Source organism: Eleutherodactylus coqui, chromosome 8 (assembly GCF_035609145.1).
Source record: "Eleutherodactylus coqui strain aEleCoq1 chromosome 8, aEleCoq1.hap1, whole genome shotgun sequence".
In the NCBI taxonomy this organism is placed as follows: Eukaryota; Metazoa; Chordata; class Amphibia; order Anura; family Eleutherodactylidae; genus Eleutherodactylus; species Eleutherodactylus coqui.
This window is the reverse complement of record NC_089844.1, coordinates 84,840,125-84,856,291: the sequence shown is the minus strand read 5'-3', so window position 1 is coordinate 84,856,291 and position 16,167 is coordinate 84,840,125. Positions and strand designations below refer to the sequence as shown.

At 44.0% G+C, this 16,167-nt stretch overlaps 1 protein-coding gene across 3 annotated transcripts in view; it reads right to left on the bottom strand.

Moving 5' to 3' along the window:
- Positions 1-16,167, bottom strand: part of LOC136576563 (dipeptidyl peptidase 4-like) — a 118,624-nt gene that overhangs the window by 37,565 nt on the left and 64,892 nt on the right. For all 3 annotated transcript variants that reach the window (XM_066575937.1, XM_066575936.1, XM_066575938.1), the window contains one exon: positions 10,582-10,685. In XM_066575937.1, the coding sequence (XP_066432034.1) occupies positions 10,582-10,685 (104 nt within the window). The remainder of the gene's footprint in view (positions 1-10,581; positions 10,686-16,167) is intronic.

Sequence of the window (16,167 nt, the reverse complement as noted above, 5' to 3'; positions counted from 1 at the left end):
TGTGCTCTCTGATCCAAATTTCGCCTGAGAATCTTGGTTGAAGGTTTTCTTTAATATCCATGTGCATGTACCCGTCATGTTTGTTTCAAGCGTGCAATAACTGCAAACCAACATATATTCTCTCTGGCAATGTTCACACCACACTACTAGAAACCCCCTGCAATATGAAGAAAAAGTAAACAAAGGAGGGAAACTAGAGGGTGACAACCTCTGCCTATTAGTGGATGACCCGCCCTGATAAGGACGCATCCACCCTCTTGCCTGTGTCACTCACTAACCCTGATAAAAGACACAGAAAAAAACACCATCAGTAATAAATCTCTGTACTTATCTGGAGTCCTTGAAAGAACCACAGAAACCAGATCCAGAGATGTCCTCACTCAACAGCAAAAAGAAACTGCACTGAAATTGACCAGCATAGAACCCAGGTCAGGAGAAAACTATAAACCCTCCCTAATTGCCGCCAGGTGTATACCAACAGTTCACACACCCATCAGAGTCAAAGATGACCAAATGAACAGTCAAGCTCAAACGGACCCAACAGTACTCCTAACATCTATGATGTGTATCCAACATAAAACGTCTTACAAGTGGCGCAATCCAAAACATAGATGACAGACTCAGAATTAGTTATGGTGATGATGAACCTTCTTATTTTCGAGAACCCAAGGGTTCAAAAAATGTAACAGATGGGCCGTCAGGAAGCATCAGAAGGCCGGTCACCAGGAATATGAAAAAACATTAACCTGTTCAGAGGACGAAATCCAAGTAGAATATCTATCTTCTAAAGTGTTATCTCGAGAGCAAATACAAGTTCTTGATTTTGGTCCTAACTTTTGCATGCAGCCTTTTTTTTTTTTTTTATCCAAAAGCCAGGCAGCAGGGCGGAAACCAAACAAACCCTATTATACTCAATAGGCGCTGTTCGGTTCCGTCCAGATACGGAGCGATTCAGGCGCAGGGATTCCCCTCTCCTGTTCCCTGAAGCAGGTGTGAAACAACCCTTAGTCAGCCATGGGGGGATTGATGTGATATCTGGGGACTTTCTAGCAGTGCCTTTTGCAGCTTTATATCACTTATCGGTTATCTAGTGTGATGGAACATGTTGAAATATGCAATCTCAGTACGATCTTTTTCACTGTGATCGCTGCATATCTTTTTTGTATATGTATTTTTTGCTCACTAAAGTCTAGGGATTTAATATGTTAATTATTAATCTGTTAATAATCTGCTAATATCTGTTGGTTTGTGATCATGTGGTTTTAATTGATGTCAGTTGATGGCATCTGGAGACTTTCAATACATGGTGTTGTTTCTATTTTACGCGCTACAACTAAGAGCACTGGATGGTGCCAGAAACAGGTCAGAAAATTAAAAAAAAAAATTTTTTTATAGCAATATGGTCAGTTTTTGGAATGTGCATCACAATTTTCTAAGAAAGTATATCTTAAAGTATTCTTTTGAATCAATTTTTGCCATTGGATTAGCTGGATCTTTTTCCTCTTTCCTCACATAATGCCCCACCTGATCAAGCGCCTCTGTGGTCTGTTTGATGAATTTAGTCGGTGAGCAGTTTTCTTTTTTTTTGGCATGTCCACATCATGCAAATGCATCCTACTTTACAAGTTTTTTTGCTATTCAGTGCTTCCTGGTCTTATCTCTGCCCATTTTCTCCTGCTTTTCCAATACCGACCAGCAGAGAGCGCAGTGCATCTATATTAACTGCATTTAAACAATCCTGTAGCAAGAACTTTAGTTTTCTCAACCCACAACTTTAACAGTTCCGGTAAATAATCATGTTCGTTTAGCTCTTATAAAATATCATAAATTCAGTAACTTTTTTAAATTGCCGTATCTATTTTTTAAGAATGTATTAATAATTTATTCCTACATGCAATAACCTCCAGGTCAGGATTCCAATACATAAAGTAGTATTTAATCCTATGGGGCTTTTGGATTTGTTCTATTGAAATACAATTGTATCATGTTGACTATTATCTACTATTAACACTATATTTCCCAATTTTCTCTTTATTGTATTATGTTGTATGTACAATATAATAAGAGGCAATCTTTTTTTGATTTTTTTAAAATCTCCTTTCTTTTTATATTACATAGGCATGACTATCTGTGTAGCAGGAATAGGAGCTGCTACTAGTGAAGTCTAGTATTTATTCAGGTCAGATGATGCAGTTAGTGATCACTGGGAATGATGCAAGGGAAAAATGGAGAGAAGGAGAAAAAGACACAGAGGACAGTAGAGGCAAAAACTTCATTTCCAAACCAAAACAGATCTCCATTAACCCCTTGAGTGGCGGGTGTCTTACCACCCTATCGTGCCCACCAGGGCAGGTTTTTTTAAATGGGCCAATTATTTAATTTCGACTAATTTTGCAGTCACGTTCCAAGAGCCATAACTTTTTCATTTTTCCATTGACACAGCTGTATGAGGGTTTGTTTTTTGCGAGACAAGTTGTATTTTTTGATGGCACCATTTTGGGGTATATATAATGTATTGCATAACTTTTGTAAAAACATTTGTAGCAAGATTGGGGAAAAAATGAAATTCTGCCATTTGTTTTTTGGATTTCATTTTTATGGCGGTCAGCGTGCAGAATAAATAATGTGATAACATTATTCTCTGAGTCAACACGATTCCTGCGACACCGAGTTTATACAGTTTTTTTATGTTTTGCTACTTCTGTACATTTGAAACATTTTTTTTTCTTAAAGGTTTTCTTTTGTGTCGCCACATTCAAAGAGCTGTATTAATTTTATTTTTGCATTGCCAGAGCTCTAGAAGGGCTTGTTTATTGCCGGATGAACAGACCGTTGCATGTAAAGGGTTAAACAGCGGTGATCGCTGGCAGACCCGAAGGCTATATTCAAGCCTCCGGGTGCCACAGAGACCCATCAGGACCCCCTGATCACATTGCAGGGGGGGGGGGGGCGATGGTGACAGAGGGAGCCCCCTCCCCCTGTCAGCCCTTTACATGCTGCGGTCACACTGACCGTGGCATGTAAAGGGTTAGACAACGGAGATTAGAGGTTTTCTCCGTTCTCCACTGTAAGAGCTGTTGCCCGGCTATCATCTGACAGCCGATCACCAGCTCTACCTGCCATGGGGATCATCGACTGGCTTCTGACAAACCGATGGTCTCCGTGGCAACGTGTACATTATGCAGGAGTTCAAAAAAAAAGCAGCCGGAAGTTGCTGCTTCTTTTTTTAAAGTCCTGCACTATTATCTGTGGGACTGTATAGGCGGTGTGTGTACAGAGCACAATGCCACAGCGTATGGCATTGTGTTCTGCACGGTTCTATAGTGAAACTTAACCCGGAAATCTTCTGGGCTATATCACTATGGGCAGTGGAGCTAGTCCTGGAAAATTTCAGGGCATGCCACTGAAAGGGTTAAAGGGTTGTCCAGTTGTAAAGCTACTACTGATGGCCCATTGTCAAGATAGGTCACAATAGTAGATTGTAATGATCCAACATAAGGGACACTCACCAATCAACTGTTCTCTGGGCTAGTGTGCATTGTTTACTGAGCTGATTTCTGCAGGAAGCAGATGGCTCCATTCCCACTGCAATGGCCAGGCTTGGTATTACAGGACATTCATTTCAATGAGAACTTGGTGTGCAATACCCAGTCTGGCCACCACAGTTGGAATGGAGCTCTCTGCTTCCTGCTGGAATCAGCTCAGTAAACATATAGCACCAGCCCAGAGAACAGCTGATTAGCGGGGTTCAGTTAAAAACTCACGATAGGTCATCAACAGCATAAATATGCTGCTGATGACCTATCCTGAGTTTATAACTTAAGGACCAAGCACTGTAAATATACGGCATTTGGTTCTAGGCTTTAATTCCGCCAGATAGCAGATGCACGGCGCAGGATTAAAGCCTCTGCTCCTGCAATCAAGCAGGAGCAGGTCAGGTGCTCAGCTGTTAGTCACAGCTGAAAACTCAGAGGAGAAGCAGTTTTTAACCACTTCTGCCATCTCCTTTCTTGGGTACATAGCACTCAATGAGCGCTATGTACTACGAAGTGAAAGTGGAAGTGTTTCTTCCACTACGTGACCCGGCGATCACATGACTGCCAGGAGTCCCTTGTTACAGCAGAGCTTCCTGGTCCTTACAGCTCCTATGGATGCGGCTATGGATTCCAGCTACAGTGGAAAAATGTGTAATACAAAAAAACAAAAAACATGTGAATGTCCTACAGAGGTCATATATGATGTCATGGGGGACATAGATAGCAAAAAAAATAGTTACAGGAATAAGTAAAAAAAAAAAACTACAGAATAAAATATACATAAAAAAAAGAAAATGACCCAAAGGAGACGCCAACCAAAACCGACGCCTTATGCGCCCTGTAATCCAAAATCCTACATATTATATATCAAAATGTCCAAAACAAAATGAGGAACCCGTTCCCATACTTTATATTACTGTAAATATACTAATTTAAAAAACAACTATAAATATTTAAAAATATATATTTTTTTTAGCTTTTCCCCCCAATAAGACGGGGAAAAAAAGTCAGTGAAAAAGATACATAAAAAATAGCCCCACATGTCACAAAAAAAAAAATAATTTTGGAAGCTGAAGGGAAAAAAATAGGGGAGTAAAAGCACCACATGGGTAAAACCCCTAAAAAGTGTCTGGTCCTTAAGGTACAAAACAGCTTAGTCTTTAAGGGGTTAAAAGGAGTTGTACCAAGATTGTAAGTTATTCCCATCACACTGCAAGGGTCCCATGTTCCCTGTCCTCCTCACTCCAGGGTTGCTGCACACCCCAGTGCGGAGGAGACTGAATGGAGAACTAGTTACACTAGCGCATCATTGCTCCATTCACTTTCAATGGGACTACAGAGATAACCGAGCAGCACCTGCTTGGGTATTTCCATCAGCCCCATTTAAATGAATGGAGTGCTGACCGTGCGTGCTCAGCCAGCACTCCGATTATACTAGTATCACTGGTGGGGGATAACCGACCCCCATAGTGACAGGCAGAATGGGACATGGGAGTCCCATTCTGTAGATCGCCGGGGGTCTCAGCAGTGGGTCCCTCATGGATCAGCAAATTAGCCATATCCTAGGGATAACTTGCAATCTTGCTACAACCCCCTTTAAGCTTTGACCCCTTTTAAAACTAAACCACCAGAAATGACCCTTTTAACCCCTTAACGACTGCCCAATCGGGAAACTACGTCCTCAGTAAGTGGGCTTTAATCCTAGAGGACGTAGTTTTATGCGTCCTCTTAGGATTAATGCCCACCTGCCTGAGGACGTGACAGCTCCATGCTGTCGGTGCCCACAGGTAGCCGACAGCATGGAGCTGTCATCCAAGGATGCGGGCAGTCCCCCCCGACATTGCAATCGGCGCTATCCAGTGGATAGCGCCAATCGCAAAAAAGTAAACAAAAATGTGTAAAAAAGAAAAAGATTCAGCTGCCCTGATGGATCGGATCCATCAGGGCAGCTGAAAATACTCACGTGGCTTGTCCGCGGTGTCCCATAAAGATCGGGTCCTCCCGGACCCGCCGGCAGTCTTCTGCACATGCGTACCAGACGATGACGTCAGGCGCATGCGCAGAAGCCCGGGAGCCCCCGGCGAATTTGAAATCTCCTGGCTCCCAGCTCCTGAAGGCAGCCGGGAACCAGGAGGTGTTACCGGGGACCGCTGTGAGAGGTCCCCGGGCACGCGATTGGCGCTATCCATTGGATAGCGGCGATCGCGAAAAAGTAAAAAAAAAGTCAGTTTCACCTCCCCTCATGGATCGGATCCATGAGGGGAGGTGAAAATACTCACCTAAGTCCTCCCCGATGTCCCGGGACTCAAATCCCCATCTGCGCATGCGCGCCCGATGATTGACATCGGGCACATGCACAGAGGGGCTCAAGCCCCGGGAAATTTACAATCCCTCTGCTCCTGGCTGCCATGTGTAGCTAGGAGCAGAGAGATTATACCGGGGACATGATCACTGTTATCCAATGAATAGCAGTGATCATGTAAAGTAAAAAAAAGGGTAAAAAGTGAAAAAAAAAAGTGTAACAGTTAAAAAAAAAAAAAATTTTTTACGTTTTTAAAAGTTTTAAAAAAAGTTAAAAAAGCTTGCGTTTCATCTCCCCCCACAGATCATATCCGTGAGGGAGGATGAATTGACGTACCTAAGGCCCGCGGATATATCCGCGGACCTTACCCCAGCTTCTGCGTCCGTCGCCAAAATGGCGGACGCATGTGCAAAAGCCGTGGATTGCCAGGATAATTTAAAATCTCCCTGCTCCTGGCTAAAACTTAGCCAAGAGCCTGGAGATTTCACGGGGGGGCCGCGGTGAGCGGTTCCTGGTCACGTGTTCACTGTTATCCAATAGATAATGGCGATCACATAAAAGTAAAAAAAAGGTGAAGTTTCATTTCCCCTCACCGATGCGATCGGTGAGAGGAGATGAAACTTTTTACCGGAGGCCTCCGTATTTGCACCCCGACGCAATCTTCCTCCGTGAACTTTCCCGGATCCTGCGCATGCGACCGCCGGCAAAACACCGGACACATGCGCAGAAATCGGGGAGCACAGGAAAATTAAAATAAATCTCCTTGCTCCCAGCGACCAACAGTCGCCGAGAGCCTGGAGCAGTGACGGGTGGCCTCGTTGAGCGGTCCACGGTCACGTGACAAAAAGGTAGCGATCTACCTTTGGCCTGTCTCACATGACCGGATAGGAATTACGGATTCCGCATGCGTCTGATCCGTGGTAATACGCAGATCAATTGCATTGGCTTACACAATTCCGCTCACATTAGCGGGTCGGAATTGCGCAATCCACTCGCAGAAAAGAGAACGCAGCAGGTTCTATTTTACCACGGATATCCGCAACATAGAGCCCATTGTGCTCCATGGTCGCGGATATACCCGCTGCCCATACGCAACTACGTTGTATACGGGCTGCGGGTACCTGTGTCATCTCTAAGTGACGGTGCGGGAAATACAAACAAAAAAAAGTACTGCGTATGACCGCCTGTGTGAGTAGGCAGTTATGCGCCGTACATTACGCGGCCGTACGCAGGGTCACAGCTGGGATCCGCTGCGGGCCTCCGCAAGCGGATTCCACCTACGGCTGCGTGAGCCCGGCGTTATTCAGACCGCTACCTGTAATATGTAATTTACAAGAAGCCCCTGGAACGCTCGCCTTCCTGCAGTTCCAGGAGCACCTTGTTGAGCGTCTTCTGTGCGAGACCGCCGCACCTCATCAAGCTTACGGAGACTCACGGAGCGCCACTTTTTACACCCCATACCCACTACTGAGGTCACGAAATACCCCCAAAAAGCATGAGAGGAGGGGGGATACACGGTTTTATTGCCCCATGTACCCATCCAACCAGCCTCCGTAATTACCCCTGTCTTTGGAAATACTACACAGTTCACATTATTACTTTTATCTAAGATTTGGGGAATGCCGAAAAGGGCGCGGAGTGTGTCTGTGTGTGAGGAATATTTTAAGGGAGTCAATTTTTATTCCGTACAAATGAACAATGGGGCCTGGGATTTATTCAGTTGTGCCCTGCAATCCAACGGGTGTTCCCTGCATTACAGGCCTAACCACGTGTCCTATAAGTAGATTAGGGCCACAATGGGTATGTTTTTGAACACGGGACAAATGCAGGTATCCATTTTGGGGTGAACGTCTTCATTCCTATGTACACTGTACAAAAAAAAACAGTTTTTAAATTGACAAAATTGCCAAAAAAATGAAAACCTTACTTTTTTCCTTCTGCTTTGCTTAGATTTATTCAAATACTGTGGGGTCAAAATACGCAATACACCTCTAGATGAATTCCTTAACGGGTCTAGTTTTTAAAATAGAGTCATTTGAGGGGGTTCTTTATCGTTTTGGCCGCTCAAGGGCTCTACAAGTGGGCAATGGGGCCTGGAATTTATTCCGTTGTACCCTGAAATCCAATGGGTGCTCCTTCCATTATAGGCCTAGCCATGTGTCTTTTAAGTAGATTAGGGCCACAAGTGGTATGGTTCTGAACACGGGACAAACAGGGGTATCCATTTTGGGGTGAAAGTCTTCATTCCTATGTATGCTGTACAAAAAAAAGCAGTTTTTAAATTGATGCAACTGCCAAAAAAATGAAAATTGTAATTTTTTTCCTACTGCTTTGCTTAGATTTATTCAAAAATTGTAGAGAAAAAAATACACAGTACACCCCTAGATGAATTCGTTAAGGGGTCTAGTTTTCAAAATGGGGTTATTTGTGGGGGTTCTCTGTCGTTTTGGCCGCTCAAGGGCTCTACAAGTGGGCAATGGGGCCTAAATCACCTTCATGCTAAATTTCTGTTCTGAAAGCCACCGACTACTCCTTTCATTTTGGGCCCCATTGTGCATCCAGACAAAAGATTAGGGCCACAATGGGTATGTCTCTGAACACGGGACAAACAGTGGTATCCATTTTGAGGTGCAAGTCTTCATTCATGTGTGTGCTGTACAAAAAAAAGCAGTTTTTAAAACGACAGAATTGCCAAAAAAACGAAAACCACATTTTTTTCCTTTTGCTTTGCTTGAATTCATTCAAAAACTGTGGGGTCAAAATGGGCAGTACACCCCTAGATAAATTCGTTAAGGGGTCTAGTTTTCAAAATGGGGTCACTTGTGGGGATTCTCTTTGGTTTTGACCTCTCAAGAGCTCTACAAAAGTGCTATGGGCCTAAAACGCCTTCAAGCAAAATTTATGTTCTGAAAGACACCGACTACTCCTTTCATTTTGGGTCCCGTTGTGCATCCAGACATAAGATTAGGGCCACAATGGGTATGTTTCTGAACACGGGAGAAACGGGAGTATCCATTTTGGGGTGTAAATCCTAATTTTCATGGTCACTATAGGAAAAAAATAATGTCTTTAAAATGACATATTTGCAAAAATATGAAATTTTATTTTTTCTCCTCTAAATGTAATTAATTCCTGAAAAAAACTGGTGGGGTCAAAATACTCATGACACCCCTCAGTGAATACATTAAGGGGTGTAGTTTTTTAAATTATATCGGTCTCTTTTTACAACCAAAATGAAGTACATGTGGCAAAAAACAATGTCAGAATCACTTGGATATGTAAACCCTTTACGGAGTTATGCTACGTTGAACGACGCATGTCAGATTTCCAAAATTTGGCTCCGTCACTAAGGCGCAAACAGGCTTCGTCACTAAGGGGTTAAAGGCAGTTTCTATTTTTGTCAGGTAAATATTTGATATCCAAGTCCAATTTTAATGCATTTTAGTAAAACCAAAACTGAAGAAAACCTGTGAGCTCTCCTCTATTTTAGTAATTACTTTCATTTTCCATAAAAATAACAATTCTAAAGCCTTGTTTCTTAGAACTCTGTATTGTTCCTCTGCTATTCCTCCTGGAAATGAATAAATAAACTGATAACCAAGTGCTACCATTGTCTTGTCAGTAGTATGTGTTTCTAGACAGTCTAACGTGGTCAAATCAGCATTGGCCATTTAGGGGGCATACCACAGGGACAAGAGGAACAGCAACACCCAGTTGTCAATGTATTCAGAAATTTTCAGGAGGAATAACAGAGGAGCAGCACAATGCAGAGTCTTTAGGCCCATTTACACATAACGATTATCGCTCAAAATTTGTTCAGGCGACCGAAAATGAGTGATAATCATTACAGGTAAACGCGGGCATTGCTCACTTTTCGTCTGAACGATGATTTTCAGGCGAACTTTAAAGGGGTTGTCTCGCGAAAGCAAGTGGGGTTAAGTACTTCTGTATGGCCATATCGATGCACTTTGTAATATACATCATGCATTAAATATGAGCCATACAGAAGTTATTCACTTGATTGGCTGGAATCGGCACATGTGACGGGGGAGGAGCTACGCGATGACGCGTACAAGGGGCGGAGCCAAAACGCCGCTGCTGCCGAGCCAAAAGGAGAAGACCCATCTGCGCAAGCGCATCTAAAAAAGCAAGAAGACACCGAAATTAGACGGAACCATGGAGACGGGGACAGCAGCAACAGAGCAGGTAAGTGAATAACTTCTGTATGGCTCATATTTAATGCACGATGTATATTACAAAGTGCATTAATATGGCCATACAGAAGTACTTAACCCCACTTGCTTTCGCGAGACAACCCCTTTAAATCCATCGTTCAGCCGCAGAGAGATAACGTTTCTCTCAACAGGCTGCATCCTGTGTTCTCCACGGGAGTCGGGAGATTACATTGTAACCTGACGGCAGCCAAGACGAGAACAATGCAGCTGTGTGCACAGCTGGGTGTGTGATTAATCACATGATGGTCTCTTCAAACAGCTCCTGGAGGCCCTTTTACATGCAAATGACGATGATAAAGTGTTAATGGCCATTAACAGGTTATGCAAAAGGATCGCTAAAACTTTCAATCGTTTTGATCTTTGCATGTAAATGGGCCTTTAAGAATAGATACTCCAGAATTATTACATGGGGAATGCAAGTATCTACTAAAAACAGATGTGTCAGGAGAGCTTAGACATCCACTGCTGGCACATATAATTCAGGGAAATGATAATCATTGTTTCTTACCCGGATATTATTTCATTTGGTGCTAATATTTCCACAACTGTTACATTGTCAAGAAGTTCTGTATTTACAGAAAACAGTCGGACGGTCGGGTTCTTTGTTCCGGCCTTGAATGTAAGAATATGACATCAGTACAATAATCAGAAATAAATTTACTATAACAGAAAATATACAGCTCAGCCACAGAATATCCAACAGCTTATAAGTCCTCCAGGACCCTCTGATGGGCATGGCTGATCTCGCAAGGAGGTGCCTGTTGGTCATGGGCAGACTCGCCATACAACCCAGAGAAGAAATTCACTGGATGGGAGGACATCATTTATTTATTTTTTTAAAATTTTGCAAAAAAAGTTACTTGTATTGCTGTTCCCGCTGCTGCTAGCCCCTGCAGTCTGCGTTCAAACTGTTAACCTACTGCATTCTGGGTAAAGTGATCATGAGACGCATCACATGATCACTCTAACCAGAACTAAGTGGATGAACAGTTCGAGTCCCAGCACGGACTGCAGAAGCCGGCAGCTGAAGAAGAGACACAGGCGAGTAGGACTTTTTTTCTTAGTACATTAGTGGGTCACTGCTACTGAGAGTATGGGGGGGTGGAGGCTGGGGCATATATGGGACATTATTACCAACCTATATAGGGCATTATCTCAGAGCAGTAACTTATATGGTGTATTATTGCCTATTGGGGGGTCTGTATAAGGCATTATTAGCAAGTGGGGGCTTATATGGAGCATTATTACTGAGTGGGAGACATATGAGGGGAATTATTATTTGGTGGGGGATATATGGGGTATAGAGATGAGCGAGTATACTTGCTAAGGCTAACTACTCGAGCGAGTAGTGCCTTAGTCGAGTATCTCCCCGCTCGTCTCTAAAGATTTGGGGGCCAGCGGGGGGCGGGGAGCGGCGGGGCGCAGGTGACAGGTGAGTTGCAGGAGTGAGCAGGGGGAGCGGGGGGAGAGCGGGAGAGAGAGATCTCCCCTCCGTTCCTCCCCGCTCCCCCTGCTCACTCCTGCAACTCACCTGTCACCTGCGCCAGCAGCCGAATCTTTAGAGACGAGCGGGCAGATACTCGACTAAGGCACGACTCGCTCGAGTAGTTAGCCTTATCGAGTATGCTCGCTCATCTCTAATGGGGTATTATTACTGAGTGGATGCCTGTATGGGCCATTATAACTGAAAGAGCCTATATAGAGCATTATTACCAAGTGGGAGACTATATGGGGCATTGGCACTGAGTGGGGTCCTGTGATGGGTATTATTATTGAGTGAGGGTCTATACAGGGCATTATTACTGAGTGGGGGCTATATAGAGCATTGTCAACAAGGGGGCCTGTGACAGGCATTAGTAGGGTTCTACATGGAGCATTATTACTGAGTGAAGGCTTACTTAGGGCATTATTACTGAATGGGGCAGAAGGGCAGCATTATTAATGAGTGAAGGCATTTTTACCATCTGTGGGACACAAAAGTGGCACTTACTATGTGGAGACTAAAAGGAGCACAAAAGGCGGGTACTATTACTGTGTGGGTCACCTGAGGTGGCATTATTACTATCTGGGGCATTATGGATAGGATGATTATGTAGAAGTTTGGAAAATTAAACCTGGTGTCTGGAAAATTGGTATGTCAAAGGTGTCTGCATCAAATTCTGCAAAGACAAGTTGTGACTGGGAGAAGCCATCATGACAGTCTGGGCCAGATGAAGAAAAAGTGAAAGTGAACAACTCCAGTCACAGGGGATGTCACCTGTGATCACTTGATATAAAATGGTACTGGTACTATCATTTATACAGTCAGCAAAGTAAATGAGTAGATCTAGTATATTCTGCTATATGGTCACTATATGTGGCTGTAATATTGGTCTTTGTATAGTGTTTTTTTCAACAACACTGTAGTGGTAATATGTGGTGGCCATAGTCTGGGGGTATTATTTGGCCCTCATTCAGTGTTATCATTGGTAGTATTGATCTTTGTAGTAGTCTTTATTCAGTACCAGTATTAATATGGTGGTAATATATGATCATGGTGTGGCAGGATTATTTGCCCCTTATATCATTTAATATTAGTAATATTAGTCTTAGTATAATGGATTTTTCTTCACTTCTACTAAATAAAAAATAAAAAGTTTTTTTGTGAACTGTAAAGTTTTCATAAACTTTCTTAACATTTATTTTATCTATTTCGACCTACTAGGGACGTCAAAATGCGATTTTTTAGTATACTCAGTATAGCAAAGAATTATTCCATGTGTGTATCAAACTGCAATATATTAGGCTGTGCTGAAGGGTCAGCCTAATAGGCATACAGCTATGGCATGCCTGGGGGCCTTTCTTAGGCCTCTGTCTGCCACGGTTACCTATCGGAATCCTGTAACTGCATTTGTGGGGGGCCAATAAGGATAGAGGGGGCCACTTCGTAGCTGCGGCAGATGATTTGCTAAACCCCTGTCTATTTGTTTGCCCCACCCACTGTGGTTTGGTTCCATCTATAACATGGGGCCACTTTGCAATTTTTTTTCCAGGGATACTTTGATTTCCCAGACTGGAGTCTCCTGGCTGTGGGAGGAGAGTGAACCCTCACGGGTCACCTGCTGTAGTGCCGAGAGGCTGGAGGTCTCGCCACCATAAAGATTGTGAGTGCATATCCCCATGTGCTGATTATTGTGACCATATCTAGGCCTGCTGTGTGCTTAAAGAGACGGTAACTTGATCATGTGCCAGCCATACTGTGTTGCCAAGTTCTAAAGACTGTGGGGCAAATTTACTGAAAGCGGCATTTAGAATCATAGAATGGTAGAGTTGGAAGGGACCTCCAGGGTCATCTGGTCCAACCCCCTGCTCAGTGCAGGATCCACTAAATCATCCCATTGCTGGCAATAGTATAATTTCCACCTTCCCGGCGCACTCCTCTTCATATATTAAGCGAATCTACGTTCCTACATGTCCCGACACAGAAATTTATGTCAGTTTCTGACATAAACTATGCATAACTTTGTTGGTCTGAGTTGGCCATGTTCCCTCCAGACAAGCCCAGCCCCCTTTACGTGAAAGTGGTGAGGCTAGTGTCGCTAAATTTTTGCACAAGTAAGCCTTGCACCATATTTTGTGACTTTCTACACCAGTATTCTGGGGTAAATCCCCGAGAAAATGTCCCTGACTGTTGCCACTTTGCAGTAAACTAAAACAGTCTGTGCTTGGGCAGCAATGTGTGTTTCATCACTTAACCTACTGGCTGGTAGGTGTTCCCTTTTATCAGTGGCGTACCTACCATAAAAGTAGGGAACACCTGTGTGCACAATACACAGTCAATAGAACCCATTGATTTTCAATGGGTTTGTTCACATCCGCGTATTTGGTTTGCACAATTTGGAATGCACAAAATAAATGCACCGAATCCTCTATTATTCTGCACATTTTTGCCAGGAAAGAACATTTTGAACTCATGAAACTATTGGCTATTTCAATGACAGAGGATCGATGCGTGTTTTTTTTGCACACGCAAATTGTGCGCAATTTGTGTGTGCAAAAATTCTAGTACAATACGATGATGCATGTGCAAATACACCATGACCATACTGCTTTTTTTACGCACTGTTTTGCGTGCATATTGGCGGATTTTACTGTACCTTTTCTGCCCACAGGACATGTTCATTTGCGCACGGCAAACAAACTCACCAATTGAAATGGCTAATCACTTCCAGATGTGTTTTTTTCCCAGTGGAATTACACAATGTTTCATGAATATCTATGCAGATTCCACGCTTATTCATACACTCATTGACTCCTATGAGGACCTTTGGTGCGCAAATGTGCAGAAACAGATATTTTTGGTATAACTTACCGTAAAATCTCTTTCTCGTCACGTTCATTGGGGGCCACAGCCTAGACCATGGATATAGCCACTGCCCTAGGAGGCGACACTAAGCAAAAAAGTGTTAGCTCCTCCCCTCTGGCTATATCCCCCCTGCAGGCACTCAGCTAATTAGTCTGTCTGCAAGCAGTAGGAAGCCAGTGGGAGTACGATTATGCATATTATGTTTCATACATACCAAAATACATACTTTGGCATAATTCTCTGCCAAACAATGACCAAAGAACAGAAAGTTCCAGCAACCGCCTAAATAAACAAGGGGTTGGTGCTGTGGCCCCCAATGAACGTGACGAGAAAGAGATTTTACGGTAAGTTATACCAAAAATATCTGTTTCTCGTCCGTATCATTGGGGGCCACAGCCTAGACCATGGGACGTCCACAAGCAGTCCCGAAAATATATATATAACGGGTGGGCATTTAAAGTTTGACCGTGTGGTCAAAGGACCGCCGCCTGCAAGATCTTCCGGCCGAGTGCGGCGTCCGATGATGCAGATACGTGGACCTTATAAAACTTTGAAAACGTATGTAAGGAAGTCCAGGTGGCTGCCTTGCACACCTGAAGCGCTGAGGCTCCGTGCCGGACCGCCCAGGAGGCCCCTACCGCCCGTGTGGAGTGGGCCGTAACCCGAAATGATGGCGTGCGTCCTGAGGTGCGATACGCCTCTGTTATCAAGGACCTTATCCACTTAGATAGGGTGACCCTTGAGGCTGCCAAGCCCCTCCGAGCCCCCTCCGGAATTACGAAGAGGGTGTCAGTCTTACGGAATTCTTTGGTTCTTTTTACATAAATCTTCAACGCCCTCACCAAGTCCAGGTGGTGCAGCGTTTTCTCTCTCGTGTGTACTGGCGTTGGACAGAAGGAAGGCAAGACAATTTCTTCATTGATGTGAAACTCTGAGACTACTTTCGGTAGGAGCTCTGGTGATGGTCTCAGTACCACTTTATCTTGGTGGAAAGTCATATAGGGGGTCTGTATAGACAAGGCCGCCAGCTCCGAGACCCTACGAATAGAGGTAATAGTGATGAGGAATACTACCTTCCAGGTCAGCAGTCGCATAGGAATCTCTTTCAGTGGCTCAAACAGTTGGTCTGTTATAGCCTCCAACACAAGATTAAGATCCCATGCTTGAACCGGGGGTTTCAACGGGGGTGTCGTATGGGCGACTCCCTGAAGGGTTGTACGCACAGCCATTCTGTTTGCGATTGGCCTCTGAAACAGCACCGTCAGTGCTGACACCTGCCCCCTTAGCGAGCCTACCCTTAATCCTATTTCGAGACCCAATTGTAAGAATGCCAGTATTCTGGCTACTGAAAATTGCATCGGCTGCACTCGCCGCTCCTCACACCAGGTGAAGAAACGCTTCCAGACTCTGTAATAAATAGCCAACGAGGCTGGTTTCCTGGCCCGTATCATTGTCTGAACCACCTTCCCGAGTAACCTTTTCTTCTTAACACCTCGGTTTCCACAGCCAGGCCGTCAAATGTAGAGACCTGGAATCCGGGTGTAGTAAAGGCCCTTGGGATAGCAGGTCTCTTCGATCCGGTAGGTGCCATGGTGTGTCGGTCAATATTTCTATGATGGCCGCGTACCAGCTTCTTCTTGGCCAATCTGGCGCTATTAATATCACTGGTCACCCTTCCTGTCTGATTTTCCACAGGATTCTTGGTATGAGGGGGATTGGTGGAAATATGTACAGGAGTTTGTATCCTCC